The sequence below is a fragment of the Carlito syrichta genome, unplaced genomic scaffold (assembly GCF_000164805.1).
Source record: "Carlito syrichta isolate Samal-C Ts95f unplaced genomic scaffold, Tarsius_syrichta-2.0.1 Scaffold309088, whole genome shotgun sequence".
Classification (NCBI taxonomy): domain Eukaryota; kingdom Metazoa; phylum Chordata; class Mammalia; order Primates; family Tarsiidae; genus Carlito; species Carlito syrichta.
In genome coordinates, this window is record NW_007253184.1 from 304,120 (window position 1) to 327,196 (window position 23,077).

General features: G+C 34.8%; 1 protein-coding gene across 1 annotated transcript in view; it reads left to right on the forward strand.

Annotated features, from left to right (window-relative positions):
* Positions 1-23,077, forward strand: part of LOC103269106 (cGMP-dependent protein kinase 1-like) — a gene marked incomplete at its 3' end in the record, with an annotated part of 1,006,822 nt that overhangs the window by 57,887 nt on the left and 925,858 nt on the right. The window contains exon 2 of the mRNA XM_008066679.2: positions 22,230-22,396. Within this exon, the coding sequence (XP_008064870.1) occupies positions 22,230-22,396 (167 nt within the window). The remainder of the gene's footprint in view (positions 1-22,229; positions 22,397-23,077) is intronic.

Consider the following 23,077-nt stretch of genomic DNA (forward strand, 5'->3'; position numbering starts at 1 on the left):
CTCATTTGTATCCTGTACAGTTTTATTTTCTCAAATAGAATGTCAGTTTGTCCAGTTCATCTCTATTTAGTCTTTAATATGTTAGTGTCCAATCAGGAAATTGAATGGGTGATACATGGGAAAAAATGGTCCTTGTAATATCTCGTTCTGAGATATGTTAAAGAGTGATTTCTTGAAGTTTGTTCTTTTTCTTTCTGTTTTTTTAACCCAGAAGTCTAATTTTCTCACCATATGTAAAACTTCACATAACAGACTCCACATGATAGTACTACAAGTGATTTAACCTTTTAGTTAGAATTGACATATACATCATGATTCATGTAACTTTTGTTTAACCTATTACAGTGGAAAATAAATGTGAAAGGATAAGGTAGTTTGTTTATTTGTTGTGGGAAGCACATTGCAATATAAAATTGTCTCCTAGTAGCAGTTCATAATGCGTGGTTCTTTATTCCTTTTTCATTCAAGCTGCTTTCATTGAGCATCTACTACGTGTGGTAAAAAGGGCTCAGTTAAGTGTTTACAGACTTTCTTCCTGTGTTCAGGCATCTTCCAAGTTTTGAAGACTTCACAATTTTTTTATGTGTTTTTTGGATGAGGGGGAATAAGCAACACTGGCAGAATTTTTATGTCCGAAAAATGACTGAAGTAAATATTATTTGTAATAATTTTTCCAAAGAAATGATTGCATGATCAAATATGCAATTAATGGCATTCTAACGTAGCTTAAGGGGACATACTCCCAGCTCATCTCCCTTCCTTAGCCCAAGAAATAAGCAAAAATCAAAATTTTCTGTAATCTTCATGTGTGGATTTGAAGTTTAAAAAAAGAGCTGGAACTCTTTTGCATAGGGGAATAGAAATAGATCTTCCTAGAATCAAGGACAGAACTTCCACCATTTCACTTTACTTACACTTTTGTTTCATCTGGGTTGGGATCTGATCGGGCTAACCAGTTAGTTGGGTGTTACCTGTCTGAGGCTACTTGCCCTAGTGCAGAAATTCCTGGTACTGAGTCAACAGGAAGAACGACTTGAAATTATTTGTTACCATATCCCATCTACTTTCTAGTAGAGAAGCTGACAATTTATAATAAAAGATGTCTATTTAATAATATTAGTAAAGGTAACATTGAAAAACATAACAGTCAACATCTTACATGCTGCAAACGTCATCTTAATGCTTTTTCATGTCCACCCTCCATGAAAGTTCAAGGTTAATTGTTGTTATTATTATTATTTTGAGTTGGAGTCTCACTCTATAATCTAGGTTGGAATGCAGCAACACTATCACGGCTCTCTGCAGCCTTGATCTCTTGGGCTCAGACGATCCTTCTGCCTCAGCCTCCCTCTTAGTTGGGACTACAGGCATGCACCACCGTGCCCAGCTACTTTTTTTATTTTTTAAAATAGAGATGAGTCTTCCTATGTTGCCTAGGTTAGTCTCAAACACCTGGCCTCAAGTGTTTCTCCCTCCTTGGCCTCACATAGTGCTGGGACTACAGGTGTGAGCCACCATACCCAGCCAAAGGTTTATTATTAAAACGGAGTTATTTGAAGACATTTTATTGGGTGAAGCTACAGTTACTCTGTGAGAGACAGAACTCTGATGGCCTGGTTTAATAATAAAAACAGCTTATACAATCTAGAAAGATATTTCTCCAATGTGATTTATGTACTTAAGCACATTTATATATATATATATATATATATATATATATATATATATATTTTTTTTTTTTTTGAGTTGAAGTCTCACTCTGTTGCCCAGACTGGGGTGCAGTGGCATGCTTCCGGCCACCGCAGCCTCGACCTGCTGGGCTCCGGCGATCCTTCCGCCTCAGCCTTCCAAGTAGCTGGAACTACAGGTGCATGCTACCATGCCCGGCTAATTTTTTGATTTATTGTAGAGATGAGGTCTGACCAAGTTGCCCAGGCAGGTCTTGAACCCGTGGGCTCAGGCAATCCACTCACCTCAGCCTCCCAAGGCACGGGATTACAGGCTGAGCCACCGAGCCCGGCTCACATTTATATTATTACATGTTTCGTATACATAGTATGTATATGCATTATATGCAATTTATAATATATGCACACTATATATAATATATATTATGTATATATAATTTAAGATATTCATTAAAAAGACAAATGATAAAATAGCAAGTGAATTTGAAATGTCTCACCTTAAATATAGGTAAAGTGAAAACTCTTAATTAGCTTGATTTAATCATGCCACCATGTATACATATATCAAAACATAGCACTGTACCCCATAATTGTATACAACTATGATTTATCAAACAAAAATAATATTAATTTAACAAAATGCATATGACTGAGTATTAGCCAAATCTATAGAATACAAATCTCAGGCTTGGAGTCTGCATTTTAACATCGCAAAGAAATTTGAGATGCAGATGAGTGCATGTTCAGCAGTACCCTCAGTGATCACTTGTTTTTGTGTATAATCTTTTCCCAAGATAAATACAGAGTGATGGTGCCAGAGTGCAAACAGTCTCGGTTATCTGAAAGGGAATCTGCATGTGGGTGGCAAAACCAACACTCTGTACCACCAGTCCCGTGGACTTTCCAGTCACACATGTTGACTGTAGCCATTGGACCTGGCTGGGAGTCTAGCTGACACCACATCTGTGCTACTTCTGCAAAGTCGGGCACTTTTTCTCTCCTTGCCCTTGGCTCGCTTCTGTAGTCTGACAATAGCCACCATTGATGCTGCATTTATCACTTCTAGGCACCTAAGCCATCATCTCATGTAATCTAGTGCGATCTTCACAACAACATTGGAGGTTAGTGTCATTCTCATGGTCAATTTACAGATGAAATGACTGAGGCTCAGATAAGCTATGCAATCATGGCCAATCGGTGAGGAAACAGCAGAAAGGAGATTCAAACCCTGGTCTTTCTGCAGCCACTCAGCCAGGCTGCTGTCATGCAAACACTTGCTGCCTGCTTTCAGGACGAGAGTGTGTAGAGCTTTTTATATCTAAAACCGTAGCATAGCTAATATGAAAAAAAGATGGCCTAATTCTTTATTTACTTATCCCCCACAAGTTTTTAGACATGATTTTAATATCAAAAGGAGGATATTAAATCTCACTCATGTGAATTATAATGAACACTAATTCACAGACTAAAAAAAATACTTTGCACAAATGGGTAGATATGTATTGTATGCCTTTTGTGCAAAAAATTATCATTGAAAAGATAAATGGGGCAGGTGCCAGTGAGTGAGATGGTACATTGTCAAAGCATTAACTTGAGCAACAACAAAAAAAACCAACAACATCATCCCTCTTCTCTTCCTAATGAATTTATTCTTGGATCTTGACATAAAGACTTTGACTTTTATCTTATTTAGAATCTTATTTAAAGTGAACTCATAAGAAAACTTAAGAACTCCAAGTCTTACAAAGTAATAAAAATCTCAAAACTGAATTCAGAATTTTAATGTTAATTGATTCTTGTATAGGCATCCAAAATTTGAGGTTTAACATGTATTTATATTTTTTAAAGCCTTCAATAAAAGAAACCTGAGGACTTAATATGCCAGATGAAAAGTTTTGTAAATTGGTACACTTAGTGGAATTCCTAAAATCTGTATGCAAATATGCAGTTCTGTCATTGGACTTCAGGCAAGCTGCATTCTGATCATGGTTGTAGCATCAATTAACTCCGCTCTCATCAGCTTTCTGATTTTTAAAATAAGGGATTAAATCAGTTGATCTCTAATTGATTTTTCTTGTAGCTCATATATTTTTTGATTCTTAGAAAAATGTAGTACTCATTGTGACATCTATGCAGAAGGCCTGAACATGCTTTAAAAGAATGCCAGGTAATTTGTGTCACTGTAAACTGCACCAGGAATGTGGAAAGCTGAATATATGTGGTGGGATAGTTGTGAAGAAAATAATGGTGAATGCAATCTTTTGTAGTTCCTCTTCTATCGTATACTTAATGGAACGTGATTCTATAGACTTCCTACTGAGCTATTTCTAGAATAAAAATATATAGTTGAATCCCTTTCTCTTTATTTGATATTTAAATAACATTATAATTGTATATCTAAACTGTATTGTGGTCTAATTTAGCATCTAGAATGACACACTACTTCCTCTAGAGTCTGTAATACAGTATTTAATATGCCACTACCCTGAAATCTTGGATCTAAACTATTGTTGAAAATATTGCTAATTACAGAAAAATAGAATATCACCCATTATACCAATTTGTATTCAGTCTAGATGTTCTTTTGGGAAATGATAAAATGGATGAAGAATTTGAATTTTATTAGCAATTTGAAAACATATCCATTCATTTAATCAACACATATTTTCTCACAAGATATTCATTCCTTGTCCATGTTGGGTTTGGGACTACTAGTTTGAGGGGAGATACTGAACAAGAAATTTCAAATATGATGTATTTTACAAAAGGAGGTGTAAAGGATGCTATGGGAGCCTAAAAGAAAAGTCAATTCATCTAGATTGAATGAATGAATCAGTGGAGGATGTCTGGGAAAACTTTCTCGATGAAGGAATTTTAGAAGAGATCTAAAAAATAGACAGACAATAAGTCAAACAAAGATTTTAGGAAGCTGTTCTAGGCAGAAGGAATGGCTTATCTGAAGTTTTGAATGAAGATATAGAGAAAGTGTTCTTTCTGAGAAATAAAAGGAATACTCATAGAGTTGTAGTTCAAATTCAAGAAGGAAAATGGAGCATGTGGTAGACAGAATTGAGTAGGTTTGAAAGTCAATGTAAGGATAGTGGTCTAATTTCAGAGCACTCAGAAGTTACTTAAGGGCCTTGAGAGGGGTTGAGGCATGAAGCAAAGAACATAATCAAGGTTTTATTTTTTAAAAATAGCTTGCTTTTGAAATGGTGTAAGACTCACAATGATTTGCAAAAGTAGTTTAGAGGGTGTTTCCCCCAGTGACAATATCTTGCATAACCATTTTAGTAACTCAAGTATAGAAGGTGTCTGGATTTTTCAGTTTTGCATGCAGAATTTTGTTTTGTTTTTATGTTTAGAAGTTCACTACAATGTGTAGAAAAGACTGGAAATGGTCAAGAATGGATTCAGGGGACTAGTTTGGAGATTAAAAATCAAAGTCCAGTTGCTAGATGAGGGAATCTTAACCTAGAGGTGGCATGGACTAAGAAATATTTGGGAGGCATAAATTATCAATAAGTCTTGATGACTCTTGAAATGTGAGAGACAGAATAAGGTCAGCAATGACCTATAGACTTATTTTTCTTACTTATTATTATTTATTTTTTCTTTTACTAACCGAGAAGCACTAAAGGTTTCTATTTTGAGTAACTGGGTAGGTGGTAATTCTCCTAGTTGAGATTGAGAGTCCAGAGGACAGGCAAATTCCTTGGAGAAGGAGGATACATTCAGTTGTGACCTTGGTGAGCTTCAGGGACCTGTGTAGGCAAGAATCCTTCCTGCCTGGAGCTCTGGAAAAAGGTCAGTTGTGAGATATAGATTTAGGCATCATCTGCATGTAGATAGTAATTTCAGTAAGAATATCTAAGAAAAACATGTTAAAAGAAAAAACAAAAAAATATTTAGAATAAAGCCCCAGAACTATAAATATTAAGTGCGTTGGCAAGAAGGAGGAGCTGGGAGTGACTGAGAGGGAATTCCAGAGAAAGCGAGACAGAGAATTAGAGCCAGAGAAGGGGTGAGATGGAGAGGGAGAGAGGGAAGAGAGAGGGAGATGAAGAGACAAAGGGATAGGAGAGCTAGGGAAAATTAACAGAATGGCATCATATAAGCAAAAGAAAGAGTGTTTTAGAGAATAAATATCCTGGCACGCTCAGTCTCCTTTCTTTGACTTCATTTGAAGTCACAAGTGAAAGGTTTCTTGTAGTTCTTTATGTGTGTCATTCTTTTATTTTTAAACTTTAGTACTGATAATTTTGCAAACTCAACCTCACGATAAAGTCTGATGATTTCTGCCACACAGTTTGCATCTTTAAAAATGTTATTTTTGATTGAGAATACTTGAATATACCACATTTTGTTGATTAATGTTTCCTTAAAGTGAAGAGGAACTTAAAAACTATGGGGAAGAATTATACATAAAAGTTTAGGTTTAACAAAATCCAAAATATTATAACTAAAATATATTTCCCAAGTTTCAAATATATGATGATTCATATACCAACACCTGGGCCATATCTCAGACCAACAGAAAGCAGAATTTTGGGGTAGATGTTGGGTGTCTGTATTTTTAAAAAATCTCCCAAATTGACTCTGATTTCAGTGTGGATGGAGGATGATTGGAACATGTAATACTTTGATAATCTTAGTGGTGGTGAGAGGGGGTGTTAGCAATGACTTGAAGAGAGATATGACTAAATAGAAACCTTATTAATACCAGTGTAAGGAAGGGCATGCCAACTAAATTTTGCAGAAACAGGCAGGGGTAAATAAAGAGAGGATAAGAAATTTGGAGTTGACCCACTGAATTAGAAAGTCACCAACACAAATCCTAAAAAGAATTGAAGGTTGGAGTGAGTGAAGCAGGGATTTGATTTAGGGTGGATTTATGACATGACAAGCTGAGTGACAAGTTTGGAATGACAAGCTGCAATAATATGTCTCAAGACTATTTGATATCAGATGGAAGAAAAGGTCATAGTAGTTTAAGCAAGAGATAACTGAAGGTTGAACTAAAACTTTAGTTAAAGGAATGATACAAGAAACACTTGATGATTAAATATTGTGGGAAGGGATACCATTTGAACTTTGCAAGACATATGACTGGGGACACTATTAAGATGAAAGTTACTTTGGGGACTTTTATTAGGAAGGGAGATTACATGTTGGTGGTTTCCATAAAGTACTCTGAAAACTGATCATTGGGTGTACTAGGGAGAGGATAAGAAAATATATGCCAAATATAGGTTAAGTTGTTATGGGATATAAACTGAGTATGAAGACACAGGAAGCTGAACACATTATCATTTTCACAGAAGTAGATTATTAATTAAAATTATTTATTTTTTTACTTATATTTTTACTACCCATCATGTTTTCAAAAGAATTTAAGGAAGCTATGAAATTGGGTTTTAGTGGCTAAAATTATTCATGACCATATGGAATAAATAATAAACATGATGATGGTAACTTCGAGTCAAAAGTGAAATGAGGTATACAATTTATTTAACTATGAGTTCTCCTCTGCTTTACTGATGTTTGGAACTCCAAAATACTATATTCGGCGCAGAAATCTTAATGATCCTCATGGTGTAGTCATTTCTTTGAATGGTGTCATTTACAATACAATTCTAAACTTAGGAAATAAATGGAGAGGAGGGTAATGAGGCTTATATGATGTTGAATGAGTCAACGTATGATTAATATTGAGTCACTTTCATGTTCTCTATTGCCTGCCTTTCTGCATAATGATTTTTTATCTGCAGTGCTTGGTATGAGGATCAAATCTGTTAAATAATTTTCTGGTATGGAATATCCTGTCAGATTGCTAACAATGATATTTTCTCCATGTTAAGGTATTCTTCTCACTACAAAGACAGCAATGTAATTTTGATTTAGTTCAGGTTGTTTGCCGATTTACCCTAATTAATGAGGAGGAATCCAGGATGCTTGGATATACAGGATTTTTGGAACAGGTGAGATGACCACTCTCCACACAAACTCAGTACAATAAACTTTGCAGACTGTAGGATTTATCTATTTAGTATGACGTGTGTGTGTGTGTGTGTGTGTGTGTGTGTGTGTGTGTATGTGTGTGTGTGTGTGTGTTTGCCTACAGTTGTTTTTTTTTTTTAATGTGAAGAATGGCAGTAAATCTTATTGGCTTTCTTTTTGAGTAATCATGCTTCCAAGCAAGTTCCAGTTACTGTGATACCCTTATGCTTAAAGTAATCTGAGGGTAAAACATAGTAAAAGTTTTTTTAAGTGATTAAAAAATTAGCACAGTGGAGAGCAATGCTTATTTTTTGCTGCAGTAAAGCACAGTGTTTTTTATTTTTGTATATTTGTACATATATGAACATATACATATTTGTACACATTCATATTTGTATATGTAATGAATGATTGAATGCTGCCATATCTAAAAAGACCGATGGTTTAAAACTAGCCATATTGGAATATATGGCTCTGGTAGAAATCAAAAGAAAATGCTAACCATTTCTTTTCCTTGAAAGGCTTCCTTCCCACCACCTCCCTGACGGACACTGACCTGGTTCTCTTTCTGTATCTCTGGTATTTCTCAGTCCCCTTTGTGCAATTCTTTCTCTTGACCCCACCTCTAGGTTTATTTGGTCTTCAGGAACCTATTTTCCAAGACTAACCTATCTCAGTGAATAACAGTGTGTACTCAATTACTCAAGCTGAAAACAAAAACTGTTCCCTCTCCCTCATCCCCACATTCATTCTACCAATAGTCCTATAATTTCCACCTGCAAAATATGCTTTCAAGTTACTCACACTTCTGCCCACCACTACTGTCTCCATCCCAATCTGGACTGTTATCATATCTTGCTTGGAAACAGTGCTCTAGCATTCTCTCTGAGCTTTCCTTCCCCTCTACTTCCACCTGCAATTGTCTCCGCTCATTCACTGAAGTCCTGGTGACCTTTTACAATTATAAGTCATATGATGTTCCTCACTATCCTTTTTTCACCCTTTTACTGGCTTTCCATTTTACTAAGAGTCCAATTTTTTCCCACAATCTACAAGACCCTGTCTGAGCCAGCCTCTGCTTTGTCTCAAAATTCATCTCCAGCTGTCCTTCCTCCTGATTGAAAGGCTCTGGCTCTTGGGCTTCCTTCTCCAAATTTGAACCGGAAAATATTTTATTCCTTCAGCTTTGAGAGCCTTTTTCTTGGATCTTCTATGAGGTGGCTCATCATATCCTTAAATCTCAGCCAAAATACCACATTTTCTGATCTTTATTTTAGATCCAAAATCGGTCTTTTCCTTTATTCTTCATTCAGCATCCTTTCTGTGACCTTCCAAACACTTTCTCTTTTTTTATGAAAATTTTGTTTGCTTACCTCTATGTTAACAAGAGATAGTACTAGAATTTTAATTCTAAGAAGACTGGGACTCTGTTCATTTCATGTCTTCCTGTGTACCCAGTGTCTAGCACTATGTCATCTATGAGGCCCTCAAGAAATGCTTGTTGAATGAATGAATGAATAATATAAAGGGTCAGGCAGACTACTGAATAAAGGCATGATTGTGAAAAAGGACTGTGTTAAATGTTGCACAAACTGTTTTTCTAACTAGTTTCCATAATTTTGATTTTTCCATAATTTTTTATCAGGAGAATAAGGTAAAATACCATATGTGCTGAAGCTAGACTAAAAATACTGTACTCAAAAGACTTTCTCCTGCACAGTTATCCTCCTTGTATCTAGACTCTATTCACAAGGAAAGTAAAAGAGTTCTCACAGATTAACTCCCCCTTTCACATGCCTCTATCCCCTTCCATCTTCTCCTTATTTATTTCAGAAATTGATCCCCCAAAAATGTAGACACTGGCAGCGCTGTGTGCATAGAAAGTGTGTCCAGCAATCCTTGTTCCTAAAATAGCTTATTCCTGCCTGTGGTCATAACTACATGGGAGTCCCTGAATTCCTGAGAACCACTATCTCAACAATACTCTGGAAGTGCTGCTTCCTTCTGTCTTCTGAATCTTTTTGCTCCATCTAGCTGCTTCAGGTTGAAGAGCCAAAGTCTTGAGCTTAGTTTTAGATTTTATACCTGAACTCCCTTTAGATTAATTATGTAAGCTGTTTCTAGACTCCAACTTTCATTCAGTGTCTTACAACCTCAGGTACTATCTTCCCTTCCATAGCCTGTCCCTGACTTCTGGAACCTTGGCTTGGCAAAGACTTCAAGTTCCCTCTTTGACTAGCTGGAGGCCTTCGCACATTGTTAGATTGTGAATCTACAGATGTACTGTTTGCAATTCAAGCGTACTTTGTGTTGTGAACACCATGTCTTCCATATTTATTTATTATACTTGTGTCCTTGCCTTCATGGCCTGCCTAAACTTCTTTATGGCTTCTGTGTTTCTTTTTGTCCTTCTGCCAATGATTATTGTGACCTTATTTTCACAAAGGATACATTTTTAGGAGTGGTTTTTGAGATTTGTAGGTAGGGCATACTTACATAAATATTGTACTTATGTCAGTAGCAACTCTAGGTCACTCTTTAAATCATTTTGTGGATAATTATGTTTGTGTTTTAAACCCATCAATCAGTATTGTCCTTTATTTACCTATGTGGCTGATTTTGAACCTAGGATTGTTGTGTCAGAAGTACAATAAATATTAACAATTTGCTACCAAAAGGGACAAACCTTTAAAGGACAGCATGGTACATGATAAATAGGGGATTAAAGTTATAAAATCACATTTATTATAAAATCACATATATCTCCCATCTTCCTTACCTTCCTTTCTTCCTACCCTCTCTGTCTTCCTCAGTGAAAATGTTAGGTAGCTAACTCACATTATAGTGTATAAACCATTATACTAACATGTTTTCAATTTATAAATTCTATACATTTGAATTTATAATGTAAAAATACATATATGGAAAATATTAATATTTATTATTTTATATTCAGATTCTCTTAAATATAACTATATTATAGGTAATTAATTATAAAATGCTGAAATCTTGCAATTTTTCTTGGAATATTTTATTTTTATCCTGTTAACATAATGGCAACTTCCTTTTAATTTGAAATTTAAAAACAGACATTCACCCAATTGAGAGTAATTCTTTGTACATTTTACTTCTCTTCTATATTTTTATATTGACATCATCTGATGCTGGGTATGTAAGAAGAGAAGGAGAGAGTGAGAGAAAGAAAGGGTGTGTGCTCAAGACAGAGGAGAGAGAACAGATGTTGAATACACTGGAATCATAATAAGTTGAATTCCACTGCTGAATTTAAGAAATGTTTCTGTATTAGAGGTTATCCTTCTGTAAAAGCCACAAAACATCTTCAAACTTTTATAATGTGGAGAATGAATTAGATCAGAAAGGAAATCTCCCTGAATGAACCATCACAAAAAATTTTAAACTATAGAATTATTGTCAAATGACCACAGTTTCCTGCTGATAACTGTTGCAGTGGATTTGTTGAGTTTTTAGCCAGATGAGTTTGAACATTAAAATGACTGATGATATGAGAAAGAGACAGAGAAAGGAGAGAGAGACAGAGATGGAAAGAATCAGAGACAAAGAGAAACGAAGACTCAGAGACAGAGAATACAAATGAGTCAATATGAATGTATATGTCATAAAGGAAAGTTAAAAAAAATGTTTTATTTCAGCCTGGTAATCAGTAGACATGAGTTCTGTTCTAATCTCTAACATGAACTTGGCAGGCCTCTTCACCTCTTGGTGCCATTGTTTCCTTATCTGTCAAACAGTAATAATCGTAACATCTGTTCTCCCTACTGAACAGGTTTGTGGCAATAATGGAATGAAATGTTAGATGTGGATCTGTTTTGAAAGCATAAAATGCTCTCTGCAGATAAGAGGTTATATTACCCAAGCATAACTTTCTTTAATTTTTTAAATTGACAGATAACATTGTGTGTTTTTATCATGATGTTTTGAAGTATATATACATTTTAATGTAAGTATATATGTATGTAAGTATATATACTTATATATATAAATATACACTGTAGAATAGTTAAATCTAGCTAGTTAATAATTACTTTACTTCATTTTACTATTTTTGTGGTGAGGGCATTTAACATCTGCTTTCTTTACATTTTTCAGTGATACAATATATCATCATTAATTATAGTCACCTTGCTGTACAATATATCCCTTTAAATGTATTCCTCCAGTCGGGCTCGGTGGCTCAGCCTGTAATCCCGCGCCTTTGGGAGGCTGAGATGAGTGGATTGCCTGAGCCCCCGGGTTCGAGACCCGCCTGGGCAGCGAGACCTCATCTCTACAATAAATCAAAAAATCGCCGGGCGTGGTAGTGCATGCCTGTAATTCCGGCTACTCGGAAGGCTGAGGTGGAAGGATCGCCGGAGCCCAGCAGGTCGAGGCTGCGTTAGCCGGGAGCGGCCACTGCACTCCAGTCTGGGCGACAGAGTGAGACTCCAACTCAAAAAAAAAAAAAAAAAAAAAAAAGTATTCCTCCTTTTTAACTGTAATTATGTGTTCTTTGACCCAAACCTCCCCAGCACTTCCTTCTCCCAGTCACCCCAGCCTCTGGTAACCACCATTCTACTCCTATTCTTATGAGATCAGCTTTTTTAGATTCCACGTATGAGTGAGTTCATGTGGTATTTGTCTTTTTGTGCCTGACTTATTTCACTTAACATCATATCTTCAGGTTCATTCATGGTGTTGCAAATGGCAGAATTTAATTCTTTTTTGTGTGTGTGGCTGACTAGTATTCCATTGTATATGAGGTGTGGGGATCAAGAAAACCAAAACAAAACAAAACAGAATTACTTTTTTGGAAGGCGGGCCTCTTGGAGTACAGGCTTCCCTGACTAGGTAAGTGTTCTAGGAACCCATTAGCGTCAGTGTAAAAGCTAGCATTGTTGGGAGAGGTTGTGTTTGGCTTCAGTTTTTTTTTTTTTTTTGGAGAGGGAGGAGGGATCTTTCAGTGCATTTGCCCATTTAATGATGGGTGATTTACAAGCCTACACGCCCACATCGCGCTGAGTGGTCAGCAGTTTTTGACCAAAAACTGCATGACCCCCATGCCCCACACTCCCTCCCTGTTCACTTGATCTCTCCCTGAGCTACTTTTTTGTTTGTTCCTATATGCAAAAATTTCTCAAATGAAAATGTTTTGCTGATGTGTAAGAGGTGAAACCAAAAACAGCAGAAGCACTAAAAGGCATCAAAATAGATGAGTTCAAAATCTGTTTTATGCAGCAGAAAAAGCATCTCCATGGGTTTATTGCATGAAATGGAGAGGACTTTGAGGTGATTGAAGTCTAAACATGCAAGAATAAATACACAATTTTTTATAAATAAGTTCTGGGTTTTTAAAGTCCATATATATAAAGCATATATATATAGTTTTCATTATCCCTTCATCCATTGGTGAACACTTAAGTGGACTCTACAGCTTGGCTCTTGTGAATATTGCTACAATAAACATGACAGTGCAGAAGATGTCTTTTTAAAATTAATTAATTAATTAATTAATTTTATTTTTAAAGATGTGGGGTACAGTTCAGGATTAGGTATACAAACGTTGATTATGCAGGTACCCTTGTTAATGAGGTGTGCCCCTCTCTCCCCTAGTAGTCTCCTTTAACGTACTGGTTTTATTTCCTTTGGATATAGACCAAGCAGTAAGATTGCTTGGTCACATGGTAATTTTAATTTTTTGAACAATCTACATACTGTTTTCCATAATGACTGTACTAATTTCAAGTGATGGCTGTATAACAGTGTAAAAGGGTTTCCTTTTCTTCACATCCTCCTCAATACTTGTTTTCTTTCTTTCCTTCTTTCTTTTTTTTTTTTTTTTTGATAGTAGCCATTCTACCAGTGTGAGGTGATATTTCATTGTGGTTTTGATTTACATTTTCTTGATAATTAGCAATTTTTAAGTGTACCTGTTGACTATTTTAATGTCTTATTTTTAGAAGTGTCTGTTCAGGTCTTTTGTCCATATTCTATTGAGTTGCTTGAGTTCCTTATTTATTTTGGATATTAACCCCTTGTCAGATGTGTAGATGGCAAATATTTCTTCTATTGTCTAGGCTGTCTTTTTTACTCTACTGATTTTTCCTTTGTTGTGCAGGAACTTTTTGATGTAATCCCATTTTGCTTTTGCTGTCTGTGCTTTTGAGGTTTTATCCAATAAAAAAAGCATTTTGACCAGACTGATGACATGAAGCCTTTTCCCTATGTTTTCTTCTAACTAATTTACAGTTTTGAGTCTTATGTTTAAGTCTTTAATCCATTTTGACTTGATTTTTGTATATGGCGAGAGATTATTCTAATTTCATTCTTCTGCATAATGGTAACCTTTCCTTTGCAGAATTATGGATAAGTGAGCAGAACATTTGCTTTTGGATTTTGCAATTGGGATAATTTGTTCAAATTGTCAATGCAATTTAGTGTTGTGGGCTTGGAAGTCAAATAGTTTAGTAGAATGTGAGCTTAGAATTCACAGATTTATCCTTAAATCTTGATTCTTCATATCATTTACTAATTGTATAAGATCAGACAGTTTATGTAACTATGTGAGTTCCACTATGACAAACTTAGGGAGTTATCATGCGACTTTAATGAGGTAAGGCTCTTTGTACATTGTGGAACACAAAGTAACTACTTCATAAATATTAATGGTAGTAATCATGCTACTACTGTGATAATGACTGATGTTGTCAGTATTGGGTTAATTTTGTTACTTTGGTTAAGAAGCATGAAAAACACAGAGCTTTTGCAACTGGGAGCATGATTGCTTGAAAATTTCAGTTACTTTCAAAATTTCTCAGTATAAACTCCATCTCCTTGAAGATAGACTCAAACTGTCTAGTGTATTAAAGCAAATGGAAAATAATACAAATAATGTAAAATAAAACTGAACCAAGTTCAGCAGAGTACATGATCTACTTTGTGAAACATATATGGTACTGTAACAGGACTAAATTTGGCCCTAATTTTCTAGAATTAAGTGAATTGGGTGAATTAGCTAAGTCACCATTTTCAGCCAAGAGAAAGTATACACATTTGGTGGGGGCAGGAGATAGGTTGGTAGAAAATCATATTTTTTTCATTTAATTTGGACGAATTTCTAATGTAAGGTAATTTATCCAGAGATTAAATCTGAGAAGCATCTGGACAACAGAATTATTCTAAAATTATTTCTTTGATTATCAATTTAAAAATCAAGCCTTTGAAGTAATTGACATGACAATGCATAACACATGGTGATGGTCTGAGTGACTGGGTTTCAGAGAACTAAACAACAACATCATGGTACACATTCTATGCCTTGAAGCTAGGGTTGCTTATAGTGGTGAGGAACTTAATAGACGTTCACAGTATGATCATGTTGACCTTGATGGAAATAAATGAGTTCTAAGAGATCTCAATAATTTAGTGATTTGAAAGATAAAAATAATAATAATACTTCAAAACATTGAATCGCATCTAGACATATAAATACCTGCCAAGAGTTTTCTTCTCGGTCATTGCTTTGTTTTGTCGTTTGGGTATCTGAACTTTCAAAAATGGAGTTAATTCTTAATAGATCATGCCACATAGTTCTTACATTCTGTAATATGATGTGTATGGTCTTGTTTCTTCTCAAGCAAAGCACTTCACATTTTTTTCTGTGAAACTTCTGAGTTCTACTTTTATGACACGAAAGAAGGAGCTTATGGACAAGAGGACTCTTGGAGACTATTTTTAGTTAGGCTCACTAGTGTAAATTAGCTGTAAAATGCATCTCTCGAGAGCTTCTGAATGACTTTAGTAATTGAATGGGAAATGTTTGATATTGACTTTTTGGAAGCTGATGAACATCTACAAAAAACAATACTTTTATTTTCCTTTAATTAATACAATTCAACCCCATCTGTTAACATCCATCTAACCAGTGATTTCTAGAGCTTTTGAGCATCGTTCCTAGTCATTGACAATGAGGTGAGAGTATTAGTTAAAACAAAGAATGCTAGTTCTATTTTTAGTTTTTAGAGAAACTTCTGTACTGTTTTTCATGGCTAAACTAATTTACATTCTCACCAACAGTGTATGAGTCTCCCTGTCTCTGTATCCTCTCCAGCATTTGTTATTTTTTGTCTTTTTCATAATAGCCATTCTAACTTGAGTGAGATAATATCTCACTGTGATTTTAATTTGCATTTCCCCGATGATTAATGATGTTGAACATTTTTTCATATACTTGTTGGTCATTTGTCTTGTCTTCTGTTGAGAAATGTCGATTCAGATCCATTTCCCATTTTAAAATGAAATTATATGTTTTTCTTTTTGTTTTTGCTGTTGAGTTTGAGTTTTTATATATTGTGGATATTAGTCCCTTCTCAGATGAATTGGTTGCAAATATTTTCTTCCATTCTACATGTTGTCTCTTTATTCTGTTGTTTCTTTTACTGTAAATATGTTTTTTTTTGTTTGATGTAATTCCATTTGTCTATTTTCGTTTATGTTGCCTGCGTTTTTAAAGTCTTAGCCATAAAATCTTGCCCAAACCCAATACCCTGAATCATTTCCCTTATGTTTTCTTCTAGTAGTTTTACAATTTAGGGTCTTACATTAACTCTAATCCTTTTTGAGTTGATTTTTGTATATGATGAGAAAAAGTCTAGTTTCCAGCAGTCCTTCAACTGGGTATTTATCCAAATGAAAGAAAATTAGCATATCAAAGAGATCTGCTTTCTCATGTTTATTAGAGCACTATTTACAATATCCAAGATTTGGAATCAGCCTAAATATCCATCAAAAAAAGAATGGGTAAAGAAATTTGGTATATGTGTGCAATGAAATACTATTAAGCCATAAAAAATGCAATTCTGTTATTTGTGGCAAAATGGATGAGCCCAGAGGACATTAAGTGAAACAAGTCAGTCACAGAAAGCTAAATACTGTGTGTTCTCACTCATATGTGGAAGCTAAAAAGGTTGAAATATAGGTTGGAAAAGATGAGGTAGGAGAGGATAAGGAGAAGTTAGTTAATGGATACAAAATTGTAGCTAGATAGGTGGAATAAGTTCTAGTGTTCTATAGCACGGTACGATGTATATGGTTAACATTTATTTATTGTCTATTTTCAAAAAACTAGAGGAAAAGATTTTGAATATTCCCAACAAAAAGAAATGATAAATGTTTGAGATGATGCATATGCTAATTACCCTGATTTGATCATTGCACACCTCATACATGTATGGAAATATCACTCAATATCCCATAAGTATACAATTATTACACGTTAACTGACGTGTCAACTAAAAGTAAAAGAAAAAAAGAATGATTAAGTTGCCATGTAAATGGAATATTTACTGGGCATCCTATCTTCTCTTTTCCTAATCATTGTTTTTAGAACTATTTCATCATGATTTAAAATAGAACTAAAGCATCTATTCTAGAACTATAGGAAAAAAGTTGGAAGGCAGTTGACAACTGGAGAAACAATGTAACATATGTAATAAACAAAAGATAAATAAGATTGGTTATGTGAGAATCATGTTGCTATCATATATTTTGGCTCAGTGTTTCCTATGTTTAGTATCAAATGCTAATTATAGGTATGAATGCTGCAAATAGTTTTGATTTCTTCATGGTTGTTTTTGTTGTAAGACAGGGATAGCTATAGCAGAGTTGACGGATGTGAAAATATAGTCTGAAGCTTATTGAAAACTGGTTTGCAGTTTTGAGAAAATACCTAAATTGGCCAATAACTTTGTAGGATTAAACTTTATCTTTAAGACATGTGGACTGGTTGATATTTCTTAGCTCTAGCCAGCTTATACCTATGGAGTTTGTTCAGGAAAACTGTTAGGCAAGAAATAGGATCAACTGGGCAGAATCTTAACAGTTGTGGCAGGAGAAAGACTACTGTGAGTTTTTCTTGCTTATAGGTGATTAATCAAATATTTCACAGCAGATAGATAGTTTTCCTGCTGCAGTTAACTCTAAGAATTAGAAACTTTTAAGAGGCCCTGCAAGGACTGTATCTGAGTGAAAGAGCTATGAACTATCAGTGGGGATTTCGACGACTGAATTCCCAATTCCACAGACTATCCTGTAGGTCAGAGTGACTGGGATACTTCACTTATTTCTTCTCCTGACATTTGAGTCCAACCATTGAGAGATAAAGAGATTTAGTGAGTTATTTTTTTTTAGCCAAAAAGTTGATTATAGAAGTTTTGTGCTACATTTTTAAATTGCTTTAGCCGATTTCTATTCTTAACAATAACTTAATATCTTTATAAATTTTTTTGTGAAGTACCTGGAACATTTCTGGGCAAGGTTGTGTTTAGCATATTTATATTGCCTGCTATATGACTATGGAGGAAATTGATTTAAAGAGAGTTTGTAAGTGAAGAGTGGACAGACTTTAGGCTTCTGGAGGTAGTTCTTGAAATTGAGATAAGACCTCATTCACTTCTGATATGTAAGAGTTGCCTGAGAGTAAGTAATCCTTTTTAGGATTCAAAGTCCTAAAAAGTGTAAGGTTTATTAACATGATAATAAATTTTGCTTTTAGTATCTATTATTTGATGAAATACATGGCAAAAAACCTCCATGAACTCAATAACATTTTAAAGTAAATTTGCATTGTGTATTCTTTATTTCTGATGTCTTATCTGTAAATATTACTTTTTGTAATTCTTCACTGGATTCCAATAAAAACACTATCACAGCCTTCAAGGCCCTATGAGACTTGTTCCCTGCCTACCTCTGTGATCTCATGCTCATGTGATCGCATTCCTTCTTCCTCACTGTAAGAGGCACAGAGACCTCTTCTCTGATCCTTGATCAGATCAAGCTCATTCCAACCTCTGGACTTTTGTCCTTGTTTTTTCCTCTTCTTTGAATGCTTTTCCTCATGATCTTTGCAATGCAGAAGACATGCTATTGGTTCCCATTGTCCTGAAGTTTTAAGCTCAGAGAGACCTTCCTGACCACATGTACTGAACTAGCCTTCCCCACTCCTCGAAATAATGCTACTGCCTCTTAGACATTGTAACCTACTATATAATAACCACAATGCAGAGTATCCTTTTATTAGGCTGAGAAAACTATTGAGGGTCTGTTTATTAGCAGTGAATAATGCTGGCTCCCTTGTCTGAAACGTAGGTATATACTTTCCCATACTCACTCTAGACTCGTCCATTTAAACCTAAGATTGTGTAGTAAAACAATTTCTATCAAATTTTTTTGTGCCTATTTAGGAATTTTCTCTGAAATAAATAAATGGAGGAGTGGACTTTCAAATGTATGTGTCTGAAATAGAAAGTTTGGAAGAACTATTGTTAATCCTGGCATTAAATTATTTGGGATATTGTTGAATTTTCAGGAATTTTGCATGTAGGTTGACTTCACATGAAAGTTTGAAATTGGCCTTAGTGGGAGCTTACACGATGAAAATTGGCAAGTGCTGCAAACCAGGGCTTCCCTGCTTTTCTCCACCTCTTCCAGATAACCAGTACACCAGCATATCAATATAAAGTTACCTTTGTGGATGTTTGGATTTTAAGGGCTACATATTTGAGGCATGAAAAAAAAATATTTTTAAAAAATATATTATTTGTACATGGGGACAGATAGTAAGGATGAAAAAATAATTATCTTTGTTTTTGCTTCTTATGCCTTCCAGGTCAGGCTGTTGAATTCTTTTAAAATATTGTTAAAATATGGCATATACTCTGAGTTAGGACAGAAAGCCACCTGGTAGTTGTAATATCTGGTACTTGTAATCTAAGCTTTTCCCAGTTCCTAATCTGATAACACAGCTTAACTAACTGATCATATATGCAGTATCATATCTTAGTAAAAGTGAGTGTCTCAGACTATTTCTTCAGGAAAAGAAGAGGATTCAAAGAGTAGTTTACTGGAGGCCCTGATTAATTGCGGTATAATGTTGGAACAAGTAAAGACTAATGAGAATTGGCCTATGGTTCTGAGCCCTCAATGGGAAAGGACTTAAGGGAAAATTACATGAAAAGGCAGGACTTTGAGTATTACTCACTGACAAGAACATCCTTCAGTTGCACTATACAGAGGTGCAAGATTTCTATCTTGCTGTGAAAGCAGAAACAAATTATTTGTGTCAATTCAGAGATAAAATTGTTATTTGGCAATATCTGTATGAAAGTATAAATAAGACATACTTTCTTTATTGAACAGTTTGTTTTAGTGTCATAATAGCATATACAGAAGCCACTAATTTGTTTATTTAGGGACCTGAAATTACATGTCCTCTATCTAAAATAAAATTTGAGAAACAAAAACATCTTGGAATCCTGTTCTTCTCACCCACACCCCCTCCCACTGCATTCTATGATAAACACTTGGAAAATTTGAATAATTCTAAAGAATTGTGTTACAACCCATTGTTTCATCTTTTCTGATGTCTTCATCAAACAGGTTAATACTCCTGTTTATGAGAGGGAAGAAAGTGACTTTCTTCAATCATCTTTGGATGGAGCTAATTATTTTCTTGGACGAGGACTTTATTTTTAAACATTTTTCATTTCTGGGACTTAGATATTTCATGGAGAACTATTCATATTTCCCAAGGGATAAGATACCATCTGCAGCTAAAGTTGAGGTTCTTGGTTGATAACATTGAATCTTTATGATGTTAGAAACTATGAACCTATTAGATGGTCTTACTTTCTGACACAAATAAAATAAAGAAGTTTTGGGGAAAGAGAAGATGTAATGCAATTTGATTAAAATTAATTTCCTGAAGATCAAATAAACCTAGAATTTGGAAAAATAATCTTAAAATAATAGATCTCAAGAGTCAATATGAAGGTGCCATGAAGGTATTCTTGAGGTCAGGAGAGGTAATGATAATTATATAGAGTTGTGTGAATAATATTGCAATTAATGCTACCACCACCTTTATCTCCCACCATTTACTGAAAGTAATATTATATTCTCTAACATTTATATATAAACCTGTTAGGTTGGTGTTCTTTTAAATACCATATTATAGATGATGAAATGAAAAATGTAAGACAACCCACTCAAAGGTTTGTACGTGACAGAGCTAGAATTGGGACCCAAATATATATGTCTTTGAAAAGACAAATTTTTTTTTTTTACATTTTATTCCACGCCTACATTCTTACCCTAAAAAATGACTATGTATCCTCCTTTTTTAACTTAAAAATAGTATGGTAATTTCCCCCATGCCATTAACACTCTTCATGAACATATTTTTAGTTGTAGCATGACACCCCATTCTAGGAATATTCTTCATGGTGATGAATTTCCAATTATTTTATACATTTTTTTATTACTTAAAATCAAATCATTACAAAACACAATGTGTGAAGGATAGACCAGCTAGACTGAGGTCTAGATGAAAAGCCATCTAGAAATAGGGAGGGAGCGCTAATGCTTTAGTGGCATTCAGTACTACAGATCATTTTCTTAGAAGTCACTTGCTAGGTTAATGTGGACAAAACCTAGCTTGTGTTTAATTAAGAATTTTAAAATAAAATTATAAATATATTGTCTTTGCTCTATGTTTCTAAGATCTTTGCTTTTATCTTATCTGGTTTCTGACTTCTCTGATGGTGCTCTAATTGTCCTCCTCCTGATGAAATATTTCTTAGTGTCCTTAAAAACTCATTTGGAACTTCTTATCACAATGTTTTAAGTTCTGCAAAACTTTCCTGTTTTGCAGAATCTCAATTATATAGTTTATAAATGTGTTTCCTACTAAATCCTGTATTTAATCCCATATCTAAATCATTTCAAATATCTTGTTCAATAGAGTTTTATCTGCTTTGTTGCTTCACTATAAACTGTTTAAAGAAGGAAATATTCTATAAAGAAGTATGAGATGTGTATAAAAGCTGTCAGATTTCTTAGTTGTTTCAAACAGCTTATTAGGAATCCAGCTCTTACCTATTTTTATCTAAAATGTTATTTGAGTACTCATACCATGAGTGGTATCCTAGTAGATACTAGGGTGTACAGAAGAGAACAAATTTAAAATCCTCCCTATCTATGTGGAGCATAAAGTCTAGTGGAAGAGGCATCCAAAAAATAAGTAAACATTGTGTTTTTAATGTAATTATACAACACATGCCTAATGTTCTTCTATAATACATAACCCTAGTAATAATAGTGTTTGTTCTGGAATTGTTTTGTAATTTTAAATATCTATTCTTAAACTAAATTATAAACTTTAATTTTTGTTTATTAGTTTTTTCCATATCTTTGTGGCTAAAAAAATCTAAAACAAAACTAACTTGTATGATTTTGTTGGTTGGTCACTTATTCACTAAATGATCAATACTTAATAAAATAAACAACTTCTTAGTGCTTTTTTTTTCTGCCATGGAACTACATTTTTGTTAGGTCTTTCAGAAAATTATTGGATTTCTAACAAGAAAATGCATTTGTAGTGTGCCAGAGCACTGTTCAGCTCTACTAAACCTCACAAACTATGAAAAAGCTTGTCAGATGTGCCTCTAAATATTCCCTCTCTTGTCATAGGTCCAAGGATCTTATAAAGGAAGCCATCCTTGACAATGACTTCATGAAGAACTTGGAGCTGTCGCAGATCCAGGAGATTGTGGATTGTATGTACCCGGTGGAATATGGCAAAGACAGTTGCATCATCAAAGAAGGAGATGTGGGGTCACTGGTGTATGTCATGGAAGGTATGGTTTGTAATTCTGGTCTTCTGACATTCAAATATTCCCTTTTCATCTTATCAGCTGCATGCAGATGGCAATGTATTGCATGAAAAATTCCATTTTTCCTTCTTTTGTTGGGAAATAGTTTGAAAAGAGGTGAAACACTACTTAGATATGGTGGTTGACCAACTATATGAAATGTTTTGTATTTAGAATATGAATATGAGAATCCAGTATTTTTTTTAGACATAGGGAAAAATGATCATCTCATACTTTTGGTCACATAATCTAAGTGTCTTCAACTCTACACTTAACTTTTAATATATGAATAGTTTCCCTGCTAAGAAGCTTCTGTAAAAAGAAAATGTTTCAGTATTTTATATGAGGGGGTACCCCCCCAAAACCCGGAATTATTTTTTTGGAGGGTGGTCGTCTTGTAGTGCAGGCTTCCCCCACCAGTTAAGTGTTCTAGGAACCCATCAACATCAATATACCAGCTAGCATTGTTGTTAAGAGTCTGTGTTCGGCTTCAGTACATTTTTTGGGGGAAGGTGAAGATTCTTTCAATGCGTTTACCCATTTCACAATGAGTGATTTACCAAGTGACCTGCCCACACCACGCTGAGTGTTCAGCAGTTTTTGACCAAAACCGGCATGACCCCATGCTCCACCCTTCCTTTTCGACCAGTCTCGCTCCGAGTGACA